We start from the raw sequence: 19,249 nt of genomic DNA on the forward strand, positions 1-19,249 counted from the left end.
TTATTTATGCTTGCTGTTTTCAACAAGAATTTGAAAATATCACTTTTCAACAAAAATATTCATTGAAAATTGAGGATATCATTACAAAAGTAACAAATCTGAAAGCGGTCCACATGTAGTACATATATATATAATATCAAAGCACTCAGACTCAAAAAATCGGAAAACATCACTTATCCACAAAAATTACAAAAATATTCGTCAAAATTAGAGAATTAAAGATATCGTCATAAAATGAACAAATCTTAGAGAGGTCTGCCCAGGGTATATATACACCAAGTATCAAAGCAATAAGAATTGTAGTTTTCAAGAAGAAGTTGAAAATGTAAAAAGTTGACATGAACAACATACACTCAACAAAGTCGACAGCAGAGCTAAAATAAAGTCTGCACTGCCCATTATTGCATGAAAACAAGAGTCTGCTTAAATAGTGAAGTTGACATACTATTAACTGATTTATAACCATTTTGAAAAGTGATGAATATTGACAGTCAGGAATGGATAATAGGGTCTGTGATAATTATTTTTTAATTAAATTATATAATTATTTTTAGAGATTAAAAAATTTATTCTGAGACATGCACACCTAAAATAGTAATATGATGTAAAAACATCTTTATGACATGTACGTGTAATCTCACTGAATAAACTGGTGTCTGTATATATCATAATTAATTTTATTACTCTGGCATGAGAAAAAGTTGTAAATTTTCTGATTTACTCGTTCAGCTTGTTCTTACAGGTACATGTAACCGATATAAGGAATGGGGCAGTCATTCCACAACACACATTAGTCAGTTGGGAGATCAAACTTGCTGCCTTCTGGGTATATATATATATTGTGAAAGGGTTAATTCATGACACATGATACTTTGTGGCTCAATGTTGCATGATGTATAATATAAATTTTAACAAGCAGCCTATCGGCTGAGATAGCTCCGCTGTTAGCAATGCACATTTCAATTAAAGAACTGAAGACATCATTAGAAAATGAACAATATGAATAGTATCAAAGCAATCGGACTTACAGTTTTTAACAAGAAGTCGAAAATATCACTTTTTACCAAAAATTACAAAAATATTCACCAAAATAAATTAATTAGAGAATTGAAGACATCATCACAAAACGAACAAATCTGAGAGAGGTCCACATGTAGTACCTATATATGTAATATCAAAGCAATCGGACTTGCGGTTTTTAACAAGAAGTCAAAAATATCACTTTTTACCAAAAATGACAAAAATATTCACCAAAATTAGAGAATTGAAGATATCATCACGAAATAAACAAATCTGAGAGAGGTCCACATGTAGTACCTATATATGTAGTATCAAAGCAATTGGACTTGCGGTTTTTAACAAGAAGTCGAAAATATCACTTTTCACCCAAAAATGACAAAAATATTCACCAAAAATAGAGAATTAAAGATATCATTACAAAATGAACAAATCTGAGAGAGGTCTACATGTAGTACCTATATATGTAATATCAAAGCATTTGCACTTGCGGTTTTTTACAAGAAGTCGAAAATATCAGTTTTTACCAAAAATGACAAAAATATTCACCAAAATTAGAGAATTAAAGATATCATTACAAAATGAACAAATCTGAGAGAGGTCCACATGTAGTACCTATATATGTAATATCAAAGCAATTGCACTTGTGGTTTTTAACAAGAAGTCGAAAATATCAGTTTTTACCAAAAATGACAAAAATATTCACCAAAATTAGAGAATTAAAGATATCATTACAAAATGAACAAATCTGAGAGAGGTCCACATGTAGTACCTATATATGTAATATCAAAGCAATTGCACTTGCGGTTTTTAACAAGAAGTCGAAAATATCAGTTTTTACCAAAAATGACAAAAATATTCACCAAAATTAGAGAATTGAAGATATCATCACGAAATGAACAAATCTGAGAGAGGTCCACATGTAGTACCTATATATGTAATATCAAAGCAATTGCACTTGCGGTTTTTAACAAGAAGTCGAAAATATCAGTTTTTACCAAAAATGACAAAAATATTCACCAAAATTAGAGAATTAAAGATATCAACATGAAATGAACAAACCTAAGAGAGGTCTACCCAAGGTACATATACACCAAGTATCAAAGCATTTAGGCTTGTAGTTTTCAAGAAGAAGTCGAAAAAGTAAAACATTGACACGGACGACGGACGACGGACGACGGACGACGACGACGGACAATCACTCATATGATAAGCTCCGCTCGACAAAGTCGACAGCGGAGCTAAAAAGCCAGATGTCCTTTTTTGGAGGAATGTAATCTGGGATATTTTAAACATTGAAATAAATATTGAAGATTGTGTATGCACTACTGGGGCTGAACCTTGCATCACAGGGGTTGAACCATGCACCACTGGGGTTGAACCATGTACCACTGGGGTTGAAACATGCACCACTGGGGTTAAACCATGCACCACTGGGGTTAAACCATGCACCACTGGGGTTAAACCATGTACCACTGGGGTTGAAACATGTACCACTGGGGTTGAAACATGTACCACTGGGGTTGAACCATGCACCACTGGGGTTGAACCATGCACCACTGGGGTTGAACCATGCACCACTGGGGTTGAACCATGCACCACTAGGGTTAAACCATGTACCACTGGGGTCGAACCATGTACCACTGGGGTTGAACCATGCATCACTGGGGTTGAACCATGCATCACTGGGGTTAAAACATGTACCACTGGGGTTGAACCATGCACCACTGGGGTTAAAACATGTACCACTGGGGTTGAACCATGCACCACTGGGGTTGAAACATGTACCACTGGGGTTGAAACATGTACTACTGGGGTTGAACCATGTACCACTGGGGTTGAACCATGTACCACTGGGGTTAAACCATGTACCACTGGGGTTAAACCATGTACCACTGGGGTTAAACCATGTACCACTGGGGTTGAAACATGTACCACTGAGGATGAACCATGTACCACTGGGGTTGAACCATGTACCACTGGGGTTAAACCATGTACCACTGGGGTTAAACCATGTACCACTGGGGTTGAACCATGCAGTACTGCTGTGTTTACACTATTAATTATCCAAAAGTATCTCACACTTATGCCGGACGTGCCAGTGAACACGTTCAAACCTTTTTCCTAGATACATAAACTACAAACTAAGAATATCTGCCCTGGAATCATTGCTATGATTGCAATGCAAATACTTTATTTATTTATTATTATAAGTATACTCATAACTCTGAGCATCTATGTAACGAACAAACAAACACATGCTCAATACATGTATATGTGTATGATTTTTTTTTCCTGTATCAAAATAAAACAAAACAAAAACATACATACAAACTTTGGTCTGGAAAAATACCTCAATGCTGTTGAAAACTTCGTAGATAAAGCTGCTCTAACTAAATTAATGCTCACACATGTACTCAACGTTTCACCACCAGTTCCCTCTTTTTATCACAAATTCTCCAAAATATTACTGTTTATAGTCTACACTTTCCTTCAGAAAATTGGAACAAAAATGGCCAATTTTTTTTAGTAAAAACTGAAAATTTACTCAAATGTTGTCTGTTGGCTCTAAAATTAAAGTTCATTTCCAAAGATATCAAAGAATATGTAAGAAAAAATTGCAGACAAATTTGGGCGAGAAGGTCTGGTGGTAAAAAGTTAAAACTGAAGCAGGCAAACACATTTGACAAAAAATGTCTCAGCTTTCTGTAAAGGACAAGCAAATTGAGGATGAATGTCATTACATTATACAATGTCAGACTGAAATTTGTTGAAACCAAGATGACAAATAAAACAGATTTAGATCATGAAAACAAATGATAATCACATTTAATGGAGTGAAACTGTTAGCCATAAAACAAATTTGGAAGATGTTGACAAACTTGTTTTCAGTTATCTTTATTTATTTTTTATTTTAAGCATAATTGCATTTTTGTCTAGATCCCAAATGAGGACATGATTTAAAAAGTATTTTATTATTAATATTACAGTACATGAATGAGGGAGTGAACATCTGCTGATGTGGAGCTTAAGTTGTGACACACATCCTGACATGCTGGTCTGCGTAGGTAACAGGATAGCTGAACCAAGGACCTAGTACATGTACATGCATGAATGTGTGGGTGGGTGTGTCTCTTAAACAGCAATCATGTGAGATCACAAAGGGATCCAGTTGAACAAAAATATATACCAGAAGATTTATTTAAAAATTTGAGAGCAACATTTTAATGACATATAATAAAGTATTTTGTGCTGACACATGCAGGGAAACTAATTATTAAAAAAAAATGATTTTATTATTTGACAAAGCAACTACATAAAGCTGGTAAACAGCTACTAACTGCTGCTTACTGCTATATTTATACATATTATTCATACCAATATTACATTTTAATCCTTTAATACTATTTTGTATCAAATAATCAACGCTATTTTTAATTCTAATAGTTCTATTTTTAAAAACATTTTATTGATTTATTTTTGGAAACAGGAACTGTACATGCACGTTCCAACATATTCAAAAACAGGATGCTATCCCCTCGATGCTATCTTTTTACATTTAAACTTTTTTCAATTTCAGGTTTTTTCATTTTTTATCTTGTACAATATATTAAAAAAAAAAACATGTTTTGCCCAGCATACATAACAAATAGAAGGATCTGCCTTTTAATTGCACTCATCTAGAAAGTACATTCCTTATTTATTTATTTATTTATTTATTTATTTATTTATTTATTCAAATAAATAAAATTAAAACTAAAGGAGTTTAAATGCTTATTAATTAATTAATTTTTGTACATTCTGACATGAATGAAGTGATTAGCAACAACAATACTTGTTTGTTGCGCGGGTTCACAAAAATTGAGTTTAATTGTCAAAATCAATGAAGTGTTTCAGACCTAAGTAATTGTTTCGTCTCTCACACATGTCTTGTCTGCATTTAGAAGGAAGAATTACAGACTGTATTAAATTATTATTCACAGGAGCACAACAATCATGAAATCATCTATGAGTACATCAGGTTATCATAGGTACACACTACTTGTCATCAGTGAAGCACAACAATCATGAAATCATCTATGAGTACATCAGGTTATCATATATACACACTACTTGTCATCAGTGAAGCACAATAATCATGAAATCATTTATGAGTACATCAGGTTATCATAGGTACACACTACTTGTCATCAGTGGAGCACAACAATCATGAAATCATCTATGAGTACATCAGGTTATCATAGGTACACACTACTTGTCATCAGTGGAGCACAACAATCATGAAATCATCCATGAGTACATCAGGTTATCATAGGTACACACTACTTGTCATCAGTGGAGCACAACAATCATGAAATCATCTATGAGTACATCAGGTTATCATAGGTACACACTACTTGTCATCAGTGAAGCACAACAATCATGAAATCATTTATGAGTACATCAGGTTATCATAGGTACACACTACTTGTCATCAGTGAAGCACAACAATCATGAAATCATTTATGAGTACATCAGGTCATCATAGGTACACACTACTTGTCATCAGTGAAGCACAACAATCATGAAATCATCTACGAGTACTTCAGGTTATCATAGGTACACACTACTTGTCATCAGTGAAGCACAACAATCATGAAATCATTTATGAGTATATATTAGGTTATCATAGGTACACACTACTCCATCAACTGTTCAAATCCCATGACTTTTCAGTCTATTCTAGGACTGTACAAACCCTGAATGTGTTTTCATTATTTTTATTTCATTGTTTTCACATTAATTCAACTGTTAAGTCTTTTACATAGTTTTACATTCCACTAAGAAGCAATTTGCAACAACAACAACAACAACTATATTTTTATTTATGTGTTTATTCTTAAAATACAATTAGCATATGAAGCCATTATTTCCGAAGGTAGCTCGTTTTTTTTTTCAGCTCGCAATATGAACATTAACAACACAATACTTGATTATCTTGAGTTCTCCTTTTTATAGGATACCATTCTCTCAAATCAGATACTGTGTGTTTAATAGTCTAGACAGAATGAACATGAACTGTAGCTTGTATCAAATGCAAGGTCAACATCCTTACAATGCAATCATATTTATTTCCTTATTTATTTATTTATTTATTTATTTATTTACTCTGTATTTCTATGTTTAGTTCTATGTACTATTTATTTACTGTTACCGTAAAATCTGTATTAGAAGCCGCATCCCTAATAGAAGCCATACCCATACTTTTTGAACAATTGATACCTAAAAATTCACCATTTCTCATATGTGTAGATGCTCTAATAGAAGCCGCATCCCCTCTGTTGCATTGTACCATTTTATTAGAAGCCGCGGCTTTTAATACAGATTTTACAGTATAACTCGTCTTTGTAGCATTTTTTGTAATAATCAATTGTGTAAGGTGAATACTACACCTTTGTATTTTTTTTTCCCATTGAAATAATTGTATACAGGGGAACAGACTTGTCTAGCATTACGATTGCTATCTTCTGTTACCCCAGCCATGGATCAGTTGCTCATTTTATTTTATTTTATTTTTTAATATTTATTATTTCGCAATGTACTCTCTTGTCGTATGTTTTTAGTTCTTTGTACTACCTGTAATCTATAGCAAATAAATAAATACTAAATACATGTATAACATGTATTAATTTCAGGGTTCTCAGGAGGCCATTAAAGAATACAATAGAGATGCTTAACACATTGTATTGTTATGCAAATTAACCAATACTCTCTGGGGTTTTTAAGCTAGACACTGAATTCATATTCAACTTTTGACTCAGACTGACACAGCATTATTCAAACTTATAAAGAATTTGAAATTAAGAGTAAGTGTATTGAACAACTCACCTTTAGTACAAATGTATTTTCTAGATCAGGAAGTTCTAAGGCAGTAGTCTCTCTGGCTTCTTTAATAAGAAAACAAAAAATACCATTCTTGGGTTTGTGAGACTGGAATTGAAACATAAAAATGAATAAATCACTGAGAGTGAGGTGAGTAGTGAAGCAATAAACAAACACACACCATGTGACTTGTTATTTGTGAAGCAATCAGATGTATCATATTTGCTCTATTCAATGCATGTATAAACCAATTGTCATATATATATATATATATATATATATATATACTTATTAATTAAGCAAGAGTTGGCAGAGCCATCTCGATGCTGGGAAAATAAGAGTTTTAAAGGTGTGTTTTGGAGCAATGAATTGGCGAACAGACAGAAAAGCAATTTCAAAGACTTTGACTGTTTTAATGAAAACTTGAAGTATACATGAGGTTACGTATTATTTATTTATTTTGGAAACTAAATTTTTAACTGAAGGAATTAAACTAAATTAAATAATCATGTTAGAAATGACTACTGCTCCACTCCGGACGTTTAATTGTACTTAGCATATGTTACTATATAGTCACAATCAACCAATTCGAGAAAAACAGTCAACAATGACTAAATGCATGGTCACAGCCAAATCGCTGTTTAATTGAAATAAAAAAAAAATCAAAGAAAACAGAGAACTCTAAGACAGAAAAAGAAACACGAGCGATGTAGTCAAACAGGCATTATGTCAACCATGTTTGTTTCACCTCAATACAGTATTACCCACGATGCACTATTCCCATAAACATGGGTATGTGGAAGTTCATAGCCAACTACTACTAGGTACAGTACTAATAGTGCTTAAATAAGAGAAGAAAATTTTCATTGTGCTTGGAAGTCAGCATATAATTATAAGATGATTTAAGATAGGTAATAACATGTTTAATGAGTTTTATTTCTGATGTATATATATTCATGATATACTTAAATTTTTCAATATTACTGGCAGACTGGAAATTGTTCAGTGATGACCATATATAGTTTCTCTCAATCTGTATTATAGAGTTTACAGGATGTAATGAAAGAAGAAGATGGATACAAACTACACCACCGAGTGTAGTAGACATAACCCTAATAGCAATAGGAAGTTCGAAGAAAGCTAATACAGTTGATTTACAACAGACGAAGTAAATAGAAATCACTTTTCAGTCCTGTTGAGGCACAAACGTATTTAAATGAGAGATGATGGCAACTCCACGTTGTGGCAGATTTACACACTACTACAGTTTGACTAAAGTTTACAAACACGACGGTCAGTCACACAAAGTCCCCCAAATTCAAAAGGGATTTTTAACTGCACCGAGGACAAGGAGACGAACAATTGTGCATACTTAGATGACGACTCCTCGCTAAACGCAGCATGCAAAAGGCAATTTAAACCTTCCGGGGCAGACTTACATAATACTACAGTTCGATAACATGGCCAGTCACATAAAATCCATCAAAAGGGAGCTGCAAGTCGTATAATGCCAAAACAGCTAGTCCCATGATTTCACAACTTTCGAAATACGTTCGCTTTTATCGATGTCCACTGTACGCCAGTAAATGTCTTTCCGTTTGCAGAAACACAAAGCATAAACTATCAGAAATTCGTAACACATAATTCGAGTGATGGTATAACAAAATAACTTATCAATCCATCAAAAAAGTATAAAAAACATTTTTATAAACAATTTTTAATTATATAAATACACTTTGAAAAGAAACAAGATTCATAAATATAAATCTATTTGAATACATTCTCACTACAAATTACACAATACTTATTTTCTAATGAAGTTTCTTCACAGCACAAACTATTGGAATCATGCACACGTGTAAGTAATTCGGTGACACATTTTATAGCTACGCCCAAAATAGTCCATCATTTATTACGCAACTGTAACCACATGACATCATTCTGTTAACATCCACACATTTTCATAAAATCTCCATGCACTTTTTGACCTTTCATAAGTACAATACACTACAATTTACTCCAGAAAAACAATTTTCTTGGTACATTCCTACAATCTTGCATACTAATGCGGGATTCAGACACATTCCAAGCTGAACAATTTGCTTGGACTAATAACAATTAAAGAGAGTAAAATATGACAATCAGCAACAAGACTCATATACCTGTTGAAATGACTAACATAAGATTCATCCTTTGTAGTTCTATTAGTTTTGGGGTCATTAATTAAATATTTCCTGGGTTGGACAAACACACTTGTGCTCATCTAGCAGTCTTTCAGGATTTCACTAGTGAGCTTGCCATAATTGCTTTTTTCTTTCTACTGAGTGGTACAGTTGAAGCTTCTCTACATCTTTTTGCACAGTCACTAACGTCATTGGAGACTAATTAAGAAAGCCTTGGGGACATTAGTGGCAATCAGCTGAGGTAAGTCTCCTGCAAGCAGCTGATCTCAGCAAATCATACTAGTAGACACTGATAAAGAGTTCACCATTTACAAGCCTCGAAATGAGGTCTGTAAAAGATTTTACTTCCATCACTACAAAAATGTATACGATTTGTATCCAGATCCGTCAATTTAAATTACATTGATTCACAATGGAAGTTGCATCATACTGACCCTCTGAGCTCTCACTGGACTATAACAAGAATTGGACGGACTGGGCTCTAACTGGGCATATAACAAGAATTGGACGGACTGGGCTCTCACTGGGCATATAACAAGGATTGGGTCCTACTGGGCTTTCACAGGACATTTAACAAGGATTGGGTCCTACTGGGTTCTCACTGGGCATATAACAAGGATTGGGTCCTAGTGGGCTCTCACTGGGCATATAACACGGATTGGGTCTACTGGGCTCTCACAGGACATTTAACAAGGATTGGGTCCTACTGGGTTCTCACTGGGCATATAACAAGGATTGGGTCCTACTGGGCTCTCACTGGGAATATAACAATGATTGGGTCCTACTGGGCTCTCATTGGGCATATAACAAAGTTTGGGTCCTAGTGGGCTCTCATTGGGCATATAACAAGGATTGGGTCCTACTGGGTTCTCAAAGGACATTTAACAAGGATTGGGTCCTACTGGGTTCTCACAGGACATATAACAAGGATTGGGTCCTACTGGGCTCTCACTGGGCATTTAACAAGGATTGGGTCCTACTGGGCTCTCACTGGGCATATAACAATGATTGGGTCCTACTTGGTTCTCACATGACATTTAACAAGGATTGGGTGCTAGTGGGCTCTCACTGGGCATATAACAAGGATTGGGTCCTACTGGGCTTTCACAGGACATTTAACAAGGATTGGGTCCTACTGGGTTCTCACTAGGCATATAACAAGGATTGGGTCCTACTGGGCTCTCACTGGGAATATAACAAGGATTGGGTCCTACTGGGCTCTCATTGGGCATATAACAAAGATTGGGTCCTAGTGGGCTCTCATTGGGCATATAACAAGGATTGGGTCCTACTGGGTTCTCACAGGACATTTAACAAGGATTGGGTCCTACTGGGCTCTCACTGGGAATATAACAAGGATTGGGTCCTACTGGACTCTCATTGGGCATATAACAAAGATTGGGTCCTAGTGGGCTCTCATTGGGCATATAACAAGGATTGGGTCCTACTGGGTTCTCACAGGACATTTAACAAGGATTGGGTCCTACTGGGTTCTCACTGGGCATATAACAAGGATTGGGTCCTACTGGGCTCTCACTGGGAATATAACAAGGATTGGGTCCTACTGGGCTCTCATTGGGCATATAACAAAGATTGGGTTCTAGTGGGCTCTCATTGGGCATATAACAAGGATTGGGTCCTACTGGGTTCTCAAAGGACATTTAACAAGGATTGGGTCCTACTGGGTTCTCACTGGGCATATAACAAGGATTGGGTTCTACTGGGCTCTCATTGGGCATATAACAAAGATTGGGTCCTAGTGGGCTCTCATTGGGCATACAACAAGGATTGGGTCCTACTGGGTTCTCACAGGACATTTAACAAGGATTGGGTCCTACTGGGTTCTCACTGGGCATATAACAAGGATTGGGTCCTACTGGGCTCTCACTGGGAATATAACAAGGATTGGGTCCTACTGGGTTCTCACAGGACATTTAACAAGGATTGGGTCCTACTGGGTTCTCACTGGGCATATAACAAGGATTGGGTCCTACTGGGCTCTCACTGGGAATATAACAAGGATTGGGGCCTACTGGGTTCTCACAGGACATTTAACAAGGATTGGGTCCTACTTGGTTTTCACATGACATTTAACAAGGATTGGGTCCTACTTGGCTCTCACATGACATTTAACAAGGATTGGTCCTACCTGGTTCTCACAGGACATTTAACAAAGATTGGACCCTCTGGGCTCTCACTGGACATACAAAAATTGGACCCCCCCCCCATCACTGGGCCATAACAGGAATTGGATCCCCTTGCATGCTTGGGCTCTCTCACTGGATTGTTTTTTGTCTTAGTAATCTTCATAACAGTGATGAAAACGCTATTTCCATACATAGTTCATCTTGAGATATTCAGTAAATTTAGAAAGAAAAACTCAATACACTACAGACGCTAGAGAAAGCATAGATTCTCAAAAAGACTAATTACCGTACTGGACCAGGTTAGTGCCCAGTCTCCTCAATTCAGAAAATCATGATTTTTTTTAAAAAGAGTGCAAACAATAATTCTAATACACCATGTGATTGAGGGGATATTACGTCTTTCAGGGAAAATAAAATTACGAAATTAGTTGCGTCGTCATTGACTTTTACAATGAAGAAACAGAAACGGTCATAACAAATATGCTCATTTTATTACAATTTAATTACATACCACCCGAACTTATGAGGTTAAAAATATTAGAGTCAGTTGGAACACAGTCAAAGTCAAAATCTTCATCATTATCTCACTGATGAATGTGTTGAATTGCACACAAACTCTCGATGAAAATTCCTGAAGACTTTCTGGTAACGCAATGCGGACGTGAATTATCGATGTCAAAGTACAATCTGTTGGAGTCTATTTTGGCGAATAAATGGCATGGTTTTTTTCAAAAAACAGGTACCAGGTAACTAGCAGTTTTTGATAGGTAAACTGAATATGGCATGAAATATTTACTGAATTTTACTTCTATTAACAGGTTATTTACACATGGTTACTGTGGTCTGTGCATTCACAACATATTCACGATGGTCGATATCAATGCTGTATCATATAAAAACGAGTACCTATATTCCTTAAGAAATGATCAAAGACCAAGTTTTAAATTAGTGGCATTTTGGGTGCTTTGCCAAATGTGACTCCGAATCTAAATATTGCGCGCGCGCGGGGTGGGGTGGGAGGTGGTGGTAGTGGTGGTGGTGGTGGTGGTGGTGGTGGTGGTGGGGGGGGGGGTTGAGGCTTGACTGGGCATGGGCGCTAACAAAGTCCAGTACAATATATGACCAGATTACAACCTAAAATGCTACACACATAGCAACAAAGATAAACAGTCCACGTCATGAAATACGACAATGAGTATAAAATGTACATGTAAGCCAAAGGATGCTTTGCAAAGCCCCTAGGCTATTATGAACTGAACCACTGGAGAGCATAAACACTTATGCTTGTCTAACAGTCCTAGCAAATATATTCGCATCATGTCCAGACATAGCAGTGTCAACTTATCTTACAACATGTACATATCATCAGTCTCACTCTACAAAGAGATGGTTAAATTAGGACTAGCCACAACTCTTATTTCCCAGTCATTTGTTCCTGTGTGATTAAGATGAAAGGTGGAACAATTCTAAGGTCAACAAAATATGGGCACTTTTTATGAGAATATCATTGTTTACAGTTAACACCCCTTTTAATGCGTCCTTTTCCTACATGTAATCACAGGGAATAAATTACAATAAATACCCAAGCGTGCTTAAGTGAATTGTTTCAGATTTATCCTTTTTAATGATTTCATAGATGTTTAGCAAAAAAAACTGCAAATTTTTGCTATTGGCATCCATCCTCGATGATATTGGTGATGGGTATGTGAGACTAATGTCATGAGTTCAACGACGATGAATATTTCTGTGTTGAAATGTGAATACTGTAAAACCATTTATTTTCACAGACGTTAAATTTCACTATTTTGATGTTTTGAGCATACTCACTGTGAGTTTTATTGTTATTTTACATGTTCACGTAGATTTAATTTAGCAGATTTTACATATCAGTGACAATAGTGAAATTAAAACCCAGTGAATAATTAATGCATTTACAGTAAGAAGCACAGGTGGTTTTGCTGCAGACAGGAATATGACATATATGCATTAGATTAAGGATATATAATTAAAAACAAACTCCCTGAACATCACTGAAAGGACAACATGATATACTACCATTGAATCAAGTACGAGTTATCTTGCTAAGCCAAGAAATCATTTTCACTACCCTGGATGAAATGACAATACATATGTAGCTAGGGTTACATTTTGCAAAATTACTTGTCCAGTCATATCCACAACCCTGGAGCCAATAGTAATAAACCTCATTTCTAGTTAGCAAGCATGTATATATATATGACCTTGATAAACTGAAATAATATCTTATGCACAATCATTTATTTGTCATTTACTATTATTTGATATTTGTTCAACACATTGCCTGCAGGTGTTATTTTTCTTATTCATTTTAGCTCTCTGTGGAGGCTTTCTGTAGGCGCTGCATTTACAACTGACTTCATGAAGGCTGACTGAAGCAAAATTTAATTTTAGCCAAATCATTTTGGAAATCTTCCAAGCCCCTAAATATTTCAAATGTTCCATTAATTTGAAGGAATTAATGTATAATATAATGTATTTATATGAGAAGTATTTTCCTTACACAATGTAGGTCCTTAAAGCACTGAGATTTGGCTATGAAAATACCATGCTTCGTTATTCAAGAAGACAATACAAAACAAAACAAAACAATAGATTTTGCACATATTTTATATACAAATTACATTGTGTTATGTAAATTAGCAGACATGCTTAAAAAAATTTTCTGGAGGGGGGGGGGCACTAAGAAGAAAAGAATACCAATTTCCTATTTATTGTGTAAACTAGAATTACCGGTAACAGCTCCACACCCTACATATTTAAGCAGTACATGTATTAATAGTAATATTTGTGTTAACATCTTAGTGTGCCAAATTCTATAATGTTCGCCATTTACAAAATAAATTTGCATACTTTTTTCCATCAGTATCCAATGATTCAAAATTATCAAAAAAATTATATGAAAATATACAGTAAATATTAATAGGTTTAATAGTTTTTACCTAATTGCAGCTTCTCACAGGTGTTAACTATACAGTCATTTTGACACACAAACTGCTATAAATACTTTGTAATTAATTCAGCTGTCAGAGTATTTTGTAAAAGACCTTGAAATACTTTGGGATTGTGAGACAGTCAAAAACTATGAAATGAATCCATCAGGAAAACAATAAATGGCATCCTAGGAACTACATGCACCACCCACAAGCACAAACTGGATAATGCACTCCTACTGTGTTGATGCTGTTTGCAGAATGTGATAGAGTTTTATTCACTCACTCATTCACTGTGGAATATTGCATGCATCACAGTCTGGGTGACAGGGCAAACAGTGATAAGTAATGCATGCATACAACGCAGTATAAAATTATATCTTTAGAAAATTTAAATTATAAGAACACGACACTGTGTTCCCAGATGAAATGACATCACTCAAATAAATACAGCAATTCTATGACAGGGATCAGGGCCAGAGCAGACACAGTATTCTTTGAGGGTTTGACGTTTTGAAAACACATCTGGATATCTCAGCTACGATATATCATGTGTACTACAAAATGACCAAGTGTATCCAACTGACTATACAATCCTCAATAATTATAGCACTAGCCTAGGAGTAATTATTATATACAAAATGACAATCTTTCTCTTTTGTCTAATGAATTGTTATTTTAGGTTAAAGCAATGAAATAAATTTAATAATAATTTGACATTTAATCTCTCAGTAAACAACGTAACAAATTACATAAAGACAAATTATGTTAGCCTCCCTTCACATCCGCATTCTCTGGTAAATAGAGATGATAAACAAGTTGTAAAGAGAAATATCGCCTATCCTTGCAATCCATGCGAAAGTAACTATAAAATATAAACCTCTGAATAACTTGGAAAGCAGACTAGACTATGTACATGTATACACAGATTATTACAACTAGCAACGTTCAATCCAGAGTAACTGAAAAATTAGGTTGTAAATTAATTTCTAATAGGGTTGGAGCAGATGGGGGTGGGCATTCAACTGAGACTGAACATGGGATACGCAATCTTGAACGAAAAAAAAATAGGGCTAAATATTTTGCCAGGGATGTTGCACACTTTGGTTAATAAATTGCTATGTTCAAATATCTAACATACTGTGGAATACTTTATTTTTGCTTGGAATTAATTTTCGCTATTTTCGCTGAAGGAATGATTCAGTGAAAATAAAATACAGCGAATATACCTTTTCTCCTATCTTTTACATTCAACTCGCTAAAATTCAGCGAAAATTAATTCCAGTGAAAATAAAGTATTTTACAGTACTTCTTAGAAAAAATTCTTGTCAAAAGATCAAAAACACCTGATTTTAGGCTTTGCAATAGCAGAAATTAAACAACTATGGCATGTTTTTTTTCAGGGTTTTCTATAATTATGTCATGCATTGTGCTGCATGCCCTGCACTTTTATTGCATCCAACAAATCAACTGCTTTATATGTGCATGTGACCATGTTAAGGGTATAATCTTTTATCAATACTTGACAATATGTTGAAAGGTTACTTTTCAAGGTGAGGAAGAGTGAATTGCTAAAATTGTTGGGTCAGTTCTCCAATGACTTCCTCTTGTTAGAACAGTGGGCAGATGAGACCAGTGAATGGTGAAACAAATCTTATAATACTGCAATGTCAAAGATACTGTGGTCTTTGCATGTCTGCGAACTCAACTATTAATCCATTGCATTGATCTAACTGTAACGAGTCATGCAAAACACAGAAATATCAACAGTGAGTTTCATTACAGAACTATTTTGTACAAAACTTTGCGCTTATTAGGCAATTTAAAGGGAAACCGCTCAATCCCATGGATTGCACCAAAGAATCATGGGACACTATTGTTTATGTTGTTTACAATGTTAATCTTTCTTTTTTTATCCATTGTTATTTTAATCCAGAAAGTAAATTTGTTGTGAGATTGGGCTTAACCAGAAGGTGCCCCTTTAAAATCTAATACACCCCATGTGATACATCTATGGAGGAAGCTACTGGTACTAGTAATATGAAAGCAAGTGATTCACTTCTATGAAACAGGTGTTGTGTTTGGATAATACTATATTTAGTGAGCACAGACGTACAATTTAAATATTTCAACCGTCTATCTAAAAGTAATCTTAATTAACCAACATAACGCCTTCAGAAAGCTATCCATTAAGTGGTAGAAATCACCTTTACTGCGAAAGTCATTCAAAGAACATTTAATAGTACTTGCAAATGCAGTCTGCTGTGTAATTCAGAGAACTGTCAGTGTACATTGACAAGACAAAATCACTGCACTCAGTAAATCAAAGCAATTAACAAAGGTGAATTTGTTTTGATCCCTTAGCAGGCAGAAATCACCTTTCTCTTTAGAAAGGTGATTAATGATTTCAAAGTTCATTGCTCATTCACTCACTCAACTGAAATGAAATTAAGTCACATGACCAACCAAAAATGAATTAATCGATCTACATATTATATTGCGAACACTTTTGATTTTCTCATCCTGGGTTCCTGGGTGGTGGATGGGGGACACTTTAATTTTTATGTTAACTACTGACAATCCACTAGAATGGCATATTTGAACACCCACCCCAATATTTGATGACAAATTCACATTTAAGCTTTGATAATGCCACTATTTAACAACAAGGTTTTATCAGCATAGACAAGCAAAATAAATTTGTGTCAATGCACATTTGTGTACACCCATGACTAAGTAACAAAAAGTACAAAGTACTTCAAGGAGAAGTTATAAACAAGAGGGGAATCAAAACAAGTTCTGCCCTCCAGGCAGTGTTATAAGGTTTCCTTTCTCAGCATAGAGCATGACACGCCCTATGCACATGCAGAAACTAATACTTCAAAGACCTTAAACGAAATATTTTTTAAAAACTCTGAATATCTGATAATGTAGTTGGAGGGTGGCTCTTTTAATGAAATGTTTTTCCCCAAAACTACCGGGGGGGGGGGGGTACCTGTGTAAATATTGTGGAATACATTATTGTTGTGGTTTGCAAATCATTTTATATGTGTAAATACTGTAGAATGCACTATTTTTGTGGTTCCTGCAACTCATTCACATGTTTTCAAATGAAAGAAAAGTGATAGAAGACAGTTAAACAGGTTTTGTTTTTTTTTCTTTTCACACTCTCAAAGAACTTAATTGTCATTGAAAAATAACTCCTAAAAAACAAATTCCAAAACTAAAACACCAATTAAATTACACAGTATATGTATAACCAATTTCTGGCTACATCAAACAAAATAAATTACAAAAAAGAAAAAAGATTATCATTATCAGTTTTCTCCACCAACTTTTATCAAACGTCTCTGTCTGATCACAGAGCACATAGACTTTGGTAGAGATTACGAAGTCAGCGAAGCTGGGTTAGAACGGGACAGTAATTTGGACATCATTAGTAGAAATACAACAGTTGAAATCAAAAGTTACTGTAAACCCCCATGCGACAAATCTTTGCAAATTTCGTCAGTGAAAATCACCAAACTTTGTGGAAGTAAAAGTTTTTCTGGGGTCCCAATTTTGCAAAATTTTGTCTACTTTAATGCTATAAATTCTTGAAATCGTCAAAAATTTCCAGAGAAATTTAACCGTTTTACTGTATTTAAAGTACACCAATAACATTCTCATTTCTTCACCTTAACAAAGGTCATCCAGAACATTAACATTGATTAATTTAACATTTGGTCTTGTGCATTTTTTGTTTTGATTTTACTGCCCAAGCGAACACCTTCAACAACAATGCTCTTTTACGAGAATTCGATTTACAGCATTCCTTGACATTTTTTCACAGGCTACTACTACTACTTACCATTTAACTAGGACTAAAAATAAATCATACTGGATACCGATAACAAAAAAAATAGGATACCATGGCAACTCATAATCCGTTTATAAACGAACAAATTGGATATGCAATCATAATATTGACACACAATTCAGTCAAAATTAATACGGTTACATAAACACCTGTCAGCAATTAATTTCCTATTTGATAGTGATACTTACTTTCGGGGGGCTGTAAAATTCCAGCATATGTCCTCCGTCCGTTTTAACAAGCATCAGTTTACTTTTTTCCCACTTATTTTTCCCGTGTTGTGGATCTGGGAAAATAAGTTGGTTGACTATTCCTTCTTTCAAAATGTCTTGTTTTGATCGCGTCGTGTGTTTTGATCCGTGGTTTAAGTCCTCTGAATGCTTGCGGAATTTCGATCGCACTGTTTCTCGCATACTTTTGAAAGACATTTTTTTGGTGAGTTGTGTCTTGGAAGAACCAGGCATTTTTGTTTTTTCTGCCTTGGAATGTGAAGAATGTGATTGATTATTTTGGTCTTGGGTCGACGTGGTTTCCTGTTGAAAATGCGAATGGTGAAAATCCATCTCACCGCCCTGTCTTCCGCCATTTAGATTAGTCCCTCTTCTGTCGCCAGAAGCATTGAAACCCTTGTGCGCCTCAACCTCAAAATGGTCCAGAAAATGATCGACATACCGACGTGCAAATTTGTTACCGGCATCCGGCTCGTCAAACTCAGGGTTGTCTGTGAGAAACTGACGGAAATGTCGTGCAAATTCAGCTGCCGCAGCTTGGGCATGATGTTCACATAATTCCGCCCAGTCGACCGTAGTCTCGGTTTCATGATTGTGTATACTGCCGTTTTCCATAATTCCCGTTAACTGTAGTCCATCTGTTAGCCAGCTAAGAAATCATCGTGATATTTGGCATATACTTATTGAACATAACAATGTCATCTTTACATATAAACATTAAAACTCACGACTCCTTCCTGTTAATGCCAGAAAAAGGGCTACTTTGGTTTCCTAAATAATTCACTCTGGCTGCGTTTGCTACTATCCACCCACGAGATTTCGGCGCAACGTGTATTCACAAACAAACCATCCCTTTTACTAAATCTTATTGGAGATTGATATATATTCGTGATTAATGTAATTTGCAATGGCTACGACCCGTCTAACGATTAGCATAGTCACGTTTTGAAAACTAGCTTGGGTAGCCTTTACTACGTCGTGGGCC

At 35.3% G+C, this 19,249-nt stretch overlaps 1 protein-coding gene across 1 annotated transcript in view; it reads right to left on the minus strand.

Moving 5' to 3' along the window:
• The window catches only part of LOC100374613 (SH2B adapter protein 1-like), a 38,834-nt gene extending 19,825 nt beyond the window's left edge, over positions 1-19,009 (minus strand). The window contains exons 1-2 of the mRNA XM_006813300.3: positions 18,226-19,009; positions 6,886-6,987 (exon numbers count right to left, since the gene is read on the minus strand). Of these exons, the coding sequence (XP_006813363.1) occupies positions 6,886-6,987; positions 18,226-18,879 (756 nt within the window). The 5' untranslated portion in view covers positions 18,880-19,009. The remainder of the gene's footprint in view (positions 1-6,885; positions 6,988-18,225) is intronic.
• Positions 19,010-19,249: the final 240 nt, after the last annotated feature.

Source organism: Saccoglossus kowalevskii, chromosome 16, assembly GCF_978046115.1.
Source record: "Saccoglossus kowalevskii chromosome 16, keSacKowa6.1, whole genome shotgun sequence".
Classification (NCBI taxonomy): Eukaryota; Metazoa; Hemichordata; class Enteropneusta; family Harrimaniidae; genus Saccoglossus; species Saccoglossus kowalevskii.